At 55.5% G+C, this 11,149-nt stretch overlaps 1 protein-coding gene across 2 annotated transcripts in view; it reads right to left on the bottom strand.

Annotated features, from left to right (window-relative positions):
- Positions 1 to 847: 847 nt before the first annotated feature.
- The window catches only part of SLC29A3 (solute carrier family 29 member 3), a 42,976-nt gene continuing 32,674 nt past the window's right edge, over positions 848 to 11,149 (bottom strand). For both annotated transcript variants that reach the window (XM_040485288.1, XM_040485287.1), the window contains exons 5-6: positions 7,509 to 7,671; positions 848 to 3,030 (exon numbers count right to left, since the gene is read on the bottom strand). In XM_040485288.1, the coding sequence (XP_040341222.1) occupies positions 2,376 to 3,030; positions 7,509 to 7,671 (818 nt within the window). In that variant the 3' untranslated portion in view covers positions 848 to 2,375. The remainder of the gene's footprint in view (positions 3,031 to 7,508; positions 7,672 to 11,149) is intronic.

Below are 11,149 nucleotides of genomic sequence, written 5' to 3'. Positions count from 1 at the left end.
GCGATGCCGCCTTCGTCTCCTTCCTCCCTGCCCGGGAAGGAATGACCCTTTGTGAAATGCCCACTAAAGTGGGCAACAAAGACCAGTGAGCAAAAGTCTGGGTAACTCCCACCAGCCAAGCAGCCGACGCCTCCTCTGCCACCCCCCGGCCGCCCCCCCCCCCGCGCCCCCAACCAGGAAGCTGGCATGTCCCCCGTGCCCCCAGGCCTGCATCCTTGCAGCCGGCCACCCTCTTGCCCCCGGCACTCCGCACTCATTTCACATCACGTCCCTAACAGGGACACTGCTTCGACTTCTGAGAACTAACTCCCTCCAGTTGAGCCCCCACTACTCGTTTGGGCCAAGGTGGTCCCCATCTCCAGGCTCAGAGACCGCTGTTCTACTTGAAAACAGACATGCCACCCACCTGTAACACACCTGAGGTCGTGATGGGTCACTACCCAGACCACTGCCCCAAACGACCACCAGCGTTAAAGTCGGTGAAAAACAAAACAAAACAAAACAAAAAACCAAGGGAGATTTCAGGCTTCTGCAAGGGGCGGGAAGACGGGAGAATTTATTTTTAGTTAAAAAAAAAATTATTTTGGGGCGCCCGGGTGGCGCAGTCGGTTAAGCGTCCGACTTCAGCTCAGGTCACGATCTCGCAGTCCGGGAGTTCGAGCCCCGCGTCGGGCTCTGGGCTGATGGCTCAGAGCCTGGAGCCTGTTTCCGATTCTGTGTCTCCCTCTCTCTCTGCCCCTCCCCCGTTCATGCTCTGTCTCTCTCTGTCTCAAAAGTGAATAAACGTTAAAAAAAAAAAAATTAAAAAAAAAAATTAAAAAAAAAATTATTTTTTCAAGATACCAAGTTCCAGAAAACTTTTCAAGGTGTCTGTTTTAATTCTCTGGCTGAAGAGAGGGAGTGCGTACTAGCCTGAGCCGGTGGGGAACAAAAGCTGCTCCCACCGGGTGGATTACCGGCTGCTTCCCCGGCCGGTCGGCTGTCTGTGGGACACCAGGGCGCCCGAGCCCTTCGGAGAAGGAGCGGGCTGATTTATGGCTCTCAGGATTGCTGCTTCTTGGGGTGCAAGCTCTGCTCTCTCTGCACGAATCTCTCAAGAAAGAACTCCTGGTCTGGTCTAGTTCCTTTCTCTCTGATTCCCAAGCCAGCCCGTTCCCCCAAGGAACAGCCCTGCAGAAGCCCTCGAGGAACTGAAAGAAATGTAAATTGTAAGTTACTACTCGTGTCAGAAGATCGTGTGGGGGCCACACAATCTGAGGGTCGCCTTTTGAAACAACAACTTCAAGATACCCAGCTCTCTGGGACAAACCAGGCCAGAGTAGCACCGAGCACTGCTGGTCAAAGCTTCAGAGCTGTACTGATGTGAATACTAAGTAAATCTATGAAAGCCAGAGGGGCCGATGGCCCCACTCGGGACACCTTCTGTCCTTCCAGCTGAGGCTCTACCTCTCTGCCTGCTCCGTGGCTGTGCTTCAGTCCACAGGGGCCTTCGAGGAGACGGGAGGGAGAGAAGAACCAAGGGAATACACCTCCCGTGGGTCACGGTGGGCTGGATACGCCCCCTGCCCCCCCAGCCCTGGCTGGAGGTAGAATGATCTTCCTATTTCTGGGATATAAAACACAACCCCTTAGGATTCCTACACCCACTCTTCAAACATTCTCAAATTATCCAATTTGAGTAAGTAGGCTGTTTCCTGCCAAGACCCCAACTAATACAGCCACCAATCTGGCTTTCATTGAATATCCAGGCATTTATGCCCTTGAACCAATGGCCTTGACATGTTGTAAACACGGACATTTAAAAGACCCCACCCTGACGCAAGCCACAGACCACTTTAAGGATCTTTGTTTGAAAACGCAGGCCTGACATCCCCAGTCCCTAGCACAGGGATGACTTCCGGAGGCCCAGTTTAGGGAATGAAGGGTTCCTGGAAGGCCTGTCTTTCTGGGGTCCCCCGTCTGGTTGGTGGGTGCACTCTCACCCACAGAAAGCAGGGGTCCGCAAGGCCTTGGGTCTCGGGCCTGAGAACTGGCCGTCCCAGGGGATTCCCACTCCCCACTCCGGCCCCGGATAGGGAGGACTGGCAATTGTCACATCTTGCTGTCCTCTGGAGGGAGAAAGTCTGGGACAGGCAAAGGGCCTGTGGTCCGGTTTCGGCACTGGCCTCGTTAACAGCCCCGAGTCAACACTGGCAACAAAGTTCCGAAGAGGCTATGAAACAAGATGGAATGTAACCAGCAGCTAGAAAAGGGCTGGGCGTGCCCAGCTGCAGCTCTGTCCTGCACGCTGCCCCAGCCCGGCCCGGCCCCCGCTCCCCATCTCCCTGAGGCTCCCGAGGGTCACACGGCACCGAAGTCCTTGCCATCGCCCCTCTTTAGATGAGGTGCACGAGCAGGGCAGAGCAGGCCGAGCCGAGTACCAAGCCCACGCACACGTAAAAGGACATCACCACCCCCGTGGCCTCGGCCAGCTCCCTGGGCACGATCTTGGGCCCGTACATGAGGGCCAGGGCGCTGAGGTAGCCGTTGCTGAGCCCCAGCAGGGAGGTGAAGAACACCGGGTAGAGGTCGGACCGGAAGACCACCGTGTGCAGGTGGACGCGGGGCTGGTAGTTGCAGAACACGAACAGGGGGATGAGGCAGGTCCGGAGGAGCACCAGCCCGGGCAGCACCTTACTTCTGGGCCCTGGCGCCTGAATCCAGGCCGTGACCTGCCGGCCACACAAGTCCGCGAAGTTAAACAGGAGGAAGGTGGTGAGGGGGACGAAGAACGTGGTAGTCCACGGCGAGCCCGAGTCCTTGTCCAGGGACTCGATGTTGGTGGAGATGGCGGGGAAGACGAGGCCGGTGATGAAGAAGAGGTAGATGATACAGAAGCCCAGGCCGGCTGTCTTCTTCAGGATGGGGCGGAGGGGCGGGATCGAGGACGCGCCGGATCCAGGGGCTGCCGAAGGGGCGCTGGGGTAGTCCTGGGGTGGCTGCTCTTCACTGGGAAGCACACAGGCCGGCCAGACAGGCCTCAGGTAGAACCTGCAGGGGGAGAGGGCTCGTGGTCAGAGGGCCCCCGAGAGCAGGGTCACCCGGGATTTCCAGGGACAAGGTAGGTCCCCTGCCTCAAGCCTAAGCCCCAGATGGCCGGCAGCCTCGGGATGCCCTCCGATGATGTATGTATTTCGGGGTGGCCCGAGGGGGGCCTGCACAGTCCCCGGCCTGCCTGTCCTGGTGCTGCCCGAAAGGCAGGTGACCGTGCCACGAGCAGGGATGGAGGAAAGCAGCAGTAATCGCCACCTGGCGAGCCATTGGTTTTGGTTTGCTTTGGAGAAGAAATGGAGATAAAATAGCATTATAAAATATCAATTTTTAGGGGCACCCCAGTGGCTCCGCTGGTTGAGTGTCCGACTTTGGCTCAGGTCACGATCTTCCAGCCCGTGAGTCTGAGCCCCGCGTCGGGCTCTGTGCTGATGGCTCGGAGCCTGGAGCCTGCTTCGGATTCTGTCTCCCTCTCTTCCTCTCCCCTGCCCATACTCTGTCTCTGTCTCTCTCTTTCTCTCAAAATAAAGAAACATTAAAAATATTTTAAGGGGAGCCCGGGTGGCTCAGCCACTTAAGCGTCCGACTTCAGCTCAGGCCATGATCTCGTGGTTCACGGGTTCGAGCTCCACGAAGGGCTCTGTGCTGACAGCTTGGAGCCTGGAGCCTGCTTCGTGGATTCGGTCTCCCTCTCTCCCTGCCCCTCCCCCACTCGTACTCTGTCTCTCAAAAAAAAAAAAAAATTAAAAAAAAATTTTAAAAACAATGAAAAAAAAGTTTTTAGACTTATAAAAATAACACATGCTTCTTGCAATGAACCCAAATAACACAGAAGAAAAATGACAAGAGTAGGATGAGAACTTCCTAAATAAATTTTATAGGTCGTGTATATAAATACATTAGATGACTGCCCGAATATGCACATAACCGCAATACCTAAATGCGTGCACATAGTTGCGTTAAGAACAAGATCTGGTGGTTTGTCTTTACCATGAAGACGCGTGACTCTATGTGACTCGATGCCTCTCTGTTGTGTAGCTCACAGTAATTCGTTGTATAAACACACAATGTAACTGCTCCCCTACTGGTGGACATTTAGGTTAGCTCCATTTTCTCTACTGCAAATACCAGTGCGATGAATAATCCTATACAGACCCCCTGTGCATGTATGCTCGTATTTCAGTAGAACAGATTTCTAGAAGACGACCTTTCTGGATCAAAAGGTTTGGACCTTTAACATTTTGATAAGATATCAGGAAACTGCTCGGCAAACAGGTAGGAACAATTTATCTCTGCGAGCTGTCCCACTCCCCCGCCCTATCGACAGTAACCTGCCCCTTTAAATCGCTACGCGATCGTCTGTCTCTTTGAAAAAAACTGACCACGCTTTGTAATCATTAGATGAGTTTACTGGTTTTATCATCTGGCTCCTCCAATAGAAGACAGCTCCCTGGGGCAAGGACCCTGTTTGCCTGTTTCCAGCTAAATCCCCAGGCACAGAGTGACCCTTCAAAACACAATTGTAACTAATAAGCCTATACAGGTGTCTTTCCCGCCCATATCCTCAACACTGAATATTATCAATATTTTCGATTTCTGCTCCTCTGACCAGAGTAGAAAAGGCTTGGGTCACCTGGCCTTGCTATCTTGCTGTGTGACCTTGCCCGAGTCACTCAACCTCTCTGGGCCTCAGGTGTCTGAGAGCCAGGAGCCATAGGCTGAGCGCGTGATCGCACCTCAGACCGAAGGCCTGGGGTGGGGTTGGGAAAGCGGTGGTTTGGTGGGTGGCTTGGTGGCGGCTGGCTTTGGTTTCAGCCCTACTGCTCTCTCCCCATGTGACCTTAGGCCAGGTACTCCCCTCTCTGGGCTCAGTTTCCTCCTCCGTAGCAGGAAGAGCGCTGCAGCCATGAGCTTCCGAGCGTCCTGCGGGTCCACCCATCCTAAGTGCCTACAGATGACAAGCGAGTTGGCGGGACGGTTCCTCCTCCGAGTCACATTTCCATGCGGTGCTGAGCTGGGCACTGCGGCCTTGAACTCTGTCTTGTTTCACAACCACTATTTAGGGAAAGGAGTTTTCTGACTTCCCCCTCTACTCAGCAGCAGGTCCCAGCCTTAAGTCCGCTCTGGGGAAGGTCCACGCCAAGTTCCCCTGGCCAAAGCCCTTCCTCATTAAGTTCTTTCAGATCTGTCTCATGTGCCCCCTCCCCCAGCCAGCAGTCTCCCACACGGCCCTGCGGCTCCGTTCCTCCTGGGGCAGCACCCGTGGGCTCCCTTTTAACTACGAGTTAGTCTGAGCAGCTCCGGGAGCACCGGTGTCTCCAAAGCCCCCTCCTCAGATGCGCTTCTGTCAACCCAGAAGTCTTGACCAAAGTTTTAGTCAGCAAAGAAAGAGAAGCTTCCACGGGGCGGCGTAGCCCTTGGGCGTTCCCTGTCTCACAGGCTCAGCTGGAAAGGATTTTGGCCTGCCCACGTGAGACTGGAAACGAAGGTGACCCACTGTCTCTGCTGAGACTGCCCTGGTTTTAGCACCGAAAGCCCCCCATCGTGGGAACCCCTTCCGTCCCGGGCAAACGGGGAAGCCTGGCCACCGCAACGGAAACAGACCCGGGCGAAGCACCATGAAACAGGACACAGGCAAAGAGCAGGGGCCCTGGGAGGCTCCTGCCTTCTGTCCACTCTGTGACTCGAAGCAGTAACGAGGTATCAGGCAGTGTGTGTGGTGTTGGGGACAGTGAACAGCCAGACCTCAGGGATCACAGGGACGGTGCCGTGCAGCACAGCTAGGCAACTTCTGATGAAGGGCCCTGAAGGTGCTGTGGAGGGGGTGGGTAGGCTCACGGGTCCGTGGCCACCTGGGACACCCAGTGTGAGGGCGCTCGGTCCCCGTTCATCCCCGGGAGGCCACTGAGCTGAAGTGATACCGGTCCTCCAACTGGAGAAAAGAAACACGTGCCTCGGCAGACTCTGGTGAAGGCAGGGGGCCCTGGGGGTCACCGAGGAGACTTTCTCAGCGGGACAGGAGGAAGGCGTGATGACGAAAGACCCTCGCAGTCACAAGCCGGGGATGCGGCATGATGTGGTGCAAAGGGCGCAGCTGTGGAAACAAATCCGGGTTCAAATCCCAGCCTGTGACCCACCAGGTGGGCAACCCGGGCATCTCTGTTAACTTGCCAAAGCCTCAGTTTACTCATCTGTGAAACGGGGGAGGGCAGTCACGACGGCACGCAGTTGTCGCACACGATGAACGAAGAAAAGAAACACGTGTAAACCGCTTAGCTCAGTGCCGCCACACCAAATGGGGTCCTGTGGAAATGGGTTCCTGTGGAAGGGCTCTGCCAGTTCCCACACCGTGGGGCCACTGGCTGCTCCCCCGGCCTTCGCTGCCTCGGTTTCTTCACCTAGAGAATGGGCTAGACAATTCCTGCCATCTCCTACGTGAAGATGCCTTGAAAAGCATAAAAGCCGAGAAAAAAAGCCGAGAAAAAAAGCCGAGTTAAGGGTTGTTTTTAAAAGAACAGCAGGAAGCAAGAAAGAAAGAGGAGGAGGGACGCCTGGGTGGCTCAGTCGGTTGAGCATCTGACTCTTGATCTGGGCTCAGGTCATGATCCCAAGGTGGTGGGATCGAGCCCCGTGTCAGGCTCTACACCGACTGTGGAGCCTGCTTGTGATTCTCTCTCTCTCACTCTATCCCCCTTCTCTCGCTTGTGAGTACCCTTTCCCTTTCTTAAATAAACAAACAAATAAATCAATCAATAAAGTTGGGACTTGAGAAAGAAAACAAAAAGGGGGAAAGAGAGAGAGAAAGCGTGAGAAGGACGGAAGTGAGAGAGGTGCCGCAGGGTGGAGAGAGGCCCGGGAAGACAGAGGATAGAACGCAGGTTTGGAGTCGGGGTTGAGTCCTGCTTCTGCTGCTGGCCGGCTGTGGGCCTCGGGCAAGAAGTTCAGCCCCTGGGAGCCAGGTTTCTCGTGTGCGAATGGGGACGGTCGTGATAAAGCGTAGTGCCGCACCCTACGAGGAACAGGTGCGTGAGCCCCGGATGAGAGATGGCCCGTCAGGCCGGGCCGAGCACAGGGCAGAAGCCAGCACGGGCGCTGGGCGAACGGAGCTGGTTTTCATCGTGATCTCCCCTCGGTCCCACTCCCGCCGCCTGGCATCCCCGTCCGAAACGTGGCAGACCCCGGCCGGGTGGGGAGGCGGGGGGCAGCGCAAAGCCCACCGCCCGGATCCACTGGCCCAGCCGATGGATGGGGCAAGTACGAGCCGGGGAGAGCTCGGGGCTCCAGGGTGCGGCACCGCGCGAAACCCACACTGTCTCTGCCCTCGGGGGGGAGGGGGGGGCGGGCTCCCACCCCAGCGGGGCGGCGGGCAGGAAGAGAAAACAAAGCGGACACCCACTCGGAGGGCGGAAGACCGCGAGCGCATCACTGAAAGGCGGAAGCCGGCCCTAGAGGAAGGCGCGGGCACAGGCGGGCCTCACCTGGCGTAGTCCAGCCGCGGCAGCAGCAGGCAGAGCCCCACGCACAGCCCCAGGAACACGTCCGCGGTCAGGAAGAAGGCCAGAGTGCTGTCCGTCACCTCGCTGGACGCGGCCAGGTCCACCAGCAGGGCCACGGCACTGATGGTGCCCCCCATGGCTCCTCCTGCAGAAAGCACGAGAAGGTCGGCGTGGGTCCACCCTCCCGGTCCCGGGCCCACCCTCCCGGTCCCGGGCCCGGCCCCTCTCTGCTCAGGCTTAAAGGAACCAAGATAAAAAACTCCCCCTGCTGAGAGCCGGCTGCGGCCTCTCCCAGGATCCGAGTGCGGGTGGCCTGAGCACCCACCCTATGACCGTGTGGGGTGTCAGGCTCCCGGGCAGATGGCTTGTCAGTCTGTAAAATGGGGCTAATACTCGTCCTATCCATCACGGGAGGGCTGGTGGGTATGTTGCACTGCCTGGCTGAATGGATGAGTCTGCCCACAACAGGGGATCGGGATACAGATTCTCAAGGAGGCAGGAAGGTGCTTCGTGCAAAACGCAAACAGCAAGCCGGTCGGCGTGGGCACGGGCTGCTCTGTCATTGCCACACAGCTCTGATCAGGGGGCACTTTCCTGCCCACTGTTGCACAGAGCAGGAGTGGGGAGGGACAGTGTTGGGCCTCGCCCACACTCTGCCCGTACACCTCTGTGGCTCTGCAGGGAACAGCCCATTGCCCTGACGGACGACCCTTTCTCCCTAGCCTCAGGGTGAGCCTTCTTAGCCTGGGTGGGCCAGAGACTGGGATTTAAATTTTTTTTTTTTTCAACGTTTATTTATTTTTGGGACAGGGAGAGACAGAGCATGAACGGGGGAGGGTCAGAGAGAGAGGGAGACACAGAATCGGAAACAGGCTCCAGGCTCTGAGCCATCAGCCCAGAGCCCGACGCGGGGCTCGAACTCACGGACCGCGAGATCGTGACCTGGCTGAAGTCGGACGCTTAACCGACTGCGCCACCCAGGCGCCCCCAGAGACTGGGATTTAAAAGGATTGCAAAGAAATGAAAGCTAGCACAGTCATGAAGAGCTCAGACTCTGGAACCGGAACACCTGAGCCCAATACCGGTTCTCCCACTTCTGGCCTCCAGTAAGTCACTGAACCTCTCTGTGCCTCCATTTCCTCATCTGTAAAATGGGGATGCTACTCATACCCACCTCAAAGGGCTGTGGTGAAGATAAAAAGGGTTACTACACATAAAGCATTCAGAAGGGTGCCTGGCACACAGAAACGCCCTATCAATCCTCTCCGATTCCCAGTTAAGCGTTCGGCTATTTCCTGTCCCTCCTACATCAAAGCGGCAACAACAGGGTAAACCCCTTGCCAAGAGGGAGCCAACTTCCGAGAAGCTGTAATCCCCACCTGGGTGTTTTGTAAGAAATGGAGCTAAACTTCAGTAAGACACTTCCCGGCTGCCCTGAGGAAGAGATCTTAACAGCACTGCCTATTGATTTCCCTCTCTCTCCCCAACTTGTAGGGAATTTACAATATTATCATCAACAACAAACCAGGCCTCGGGGAGCTCATCTTTCATGACTCCCTCCTTTTATCTCATCAGTTATGGAAATACATGTAAATGAGGGGTTTAAAAAAAACACCAGTCCAAAACAAATGAATTGTTCCTCAGATGCCAACACACACAGAATTCACAGATGGGCTCCTCTGGACGAAAAGCGATGGGGGCCGGTGGGGTGGGGGTGGGGGGTCTCTGGGAGACGGGGCCACCTCCGATTTTCCAGGGGGAGGGACACCCGATGGGGGCGCCACAGAGTGATGATACTGGCTTGGGCCCAGGGTAATTAATACTGAAGCCTGTGTACCAGAATTCTCCACTTTTTCAAAAACGGGCTTTCTGAAAAATTCATAGGAGAGTCCCCTTTTCTAGAAGATTCACAGGTGGCCAGCTGTACCTGAAAGGCCCCTTGCAGGATGGAGGGAGAGGAGGGGACAAGGACTCCTTTCGGAGACTCTGGTGACAGAAGAGATTACATCCAACGATCAGGGCCATTTCCCTCAGGCTAGGCGGGTCCTTCTTGAAGCACTGCTAGGGGCTTATGGATTGTATTCCAGAAACTGAGAATAGGGACTCCTGGGTGGCATCCGACTTTGGCTCAGCTCAGGTCATGATCTCGTGGTTCCTGAGTTCCAGCCCTGTGTAGGGCTCTGTGCGGACAGCTCGGAGCCTGGAGCCTGCTGCAGATTCTGTGTCTCCCTCTCTCTCTGACCCCTCCCTGGCTTGTGCTCTCTTTCTCTCTCTCTTTCAAAAATAAATAAATAAACATTAAAAAGAAAGCAAGAAAGAAGGAAAGAAAGAAAGAAAGAAAGAAAGAAAGAAAGAAAGAAAGAAAGAAAGAGAGAAAGAAAAACCTGGCAACGGGTCCCCTTTATCTTCCTTTAGGCCCCAGGATTTCCCGGGATACAGCCAAAAACCTAATCTGATGGCGAAAATGGCAAACAGACTTGAGCTCACGTCTGAACTCCGATCTGGTGATATGAACACCTCTAGTGGGTGAGTTGAGAAGGGCTCAGAGGCTCAGGAGGCAAGGTGCGGATCTATTAGTGATGTCTGGCACTGGCATGGGCACACTTGTGCAGGGTATTTGTCATCCCTGCCACGTACAGCCTGGCATGATTAATTAGTGGACACAGAGCAGATTCTTCGTGAAATCCTTCTCAGGTGGGCAAATGCTTACGGCATTCCCTCACACAACAGGGACGTGCCCAGACACCGAACAGGGCAGCTGGGCCCCTGGTTCTGCCTTAAGGGATGGTATCTTCTGCAAAAGCACAGATTCTTACTGACCCACCTCCTTTTTATCTTGTTGGGACATCTGAGCGAGGGAGCAGAGCTGCCGAGGCCTGGACACCAGGCTTAGGATCAGCATCAAAGTTCAGCCAGAGGGGTTGGCCCGAGTCACACGTCTGCGTCCCCAAAGGATGCCAGAGTTCAAGGTTAATGGAGGTGTTTATTTGCTAGGCAGGCTATCGGCTGCTGAGAGGCTGGGTCTTGTTCATCTGTGAATCCCTGGCACATAGGTCTTCTATAAAATGAGAAAGGAAGAAAAGGGGGAGGAGCTAAGAGGAAGGAAGAGGAAAGACGGACAGAAGGTGCAGGGACAGGGAGGAAGGGGAGGAAGGGATGCGGTCCCAGGAGATGGCGCTTGGTAGGCACACATTCTTGCCAAAATTGGCTGAAACTGGCTTCACTCCCGCCTGCTCTCCTTACAGGATGATTTTCATGTTGTCCCACTGTCACACGTGGGTCTGTGTCCTCTCCCCTCAAATCCAGGTGGGCTCGTGGCTACGGTAGACGTGGCCCTAAATGGCTTCCTCGTCTAAGTCATGAAAGGAAATGATGCTTCTGCCTGGGTCTCCGGGGATGCTCACTCCAGAGACCCAGCAGGCACCATGCCTCGGGGAAGCCCACCGCCGTCCCCGCCGACTCCTGCCCAGATCACAGATGTGTGGGCCAAAGAAATGACCTAGTTAGTGTTTGAAGCCACTAAGTTTTGGGGGGCTTTGTTACTCAGTACCAGATAGTGGACACACAGCTAACAGTCGTTTCCTTTTCTGGAAGGACCACTGCATGCTCCCCTCTGCCTCCCC

The sequence above is a fragment of the Herpailurus yagouaroundi genome, unplaced genomic scaffold (genome assembly GCF_014898765.1).
Source record: "Herpailurus yagouaroundi ecotype Mexico unplaced genomic scaffold, PumYag 163, whole genome shotgun sequence".
Lineage (NCBI taxonomy): Eukaryota > Metazoa > Chordata > Mammalia > Carnivora > Felidae > Herpailurus > Herpailurus yagouaroundi.
The sequence above is the reverse complement of the archived record's forward strand: the minus strand, read 5'-3'. Positions and strand labels throughout refer to the sequence as shown.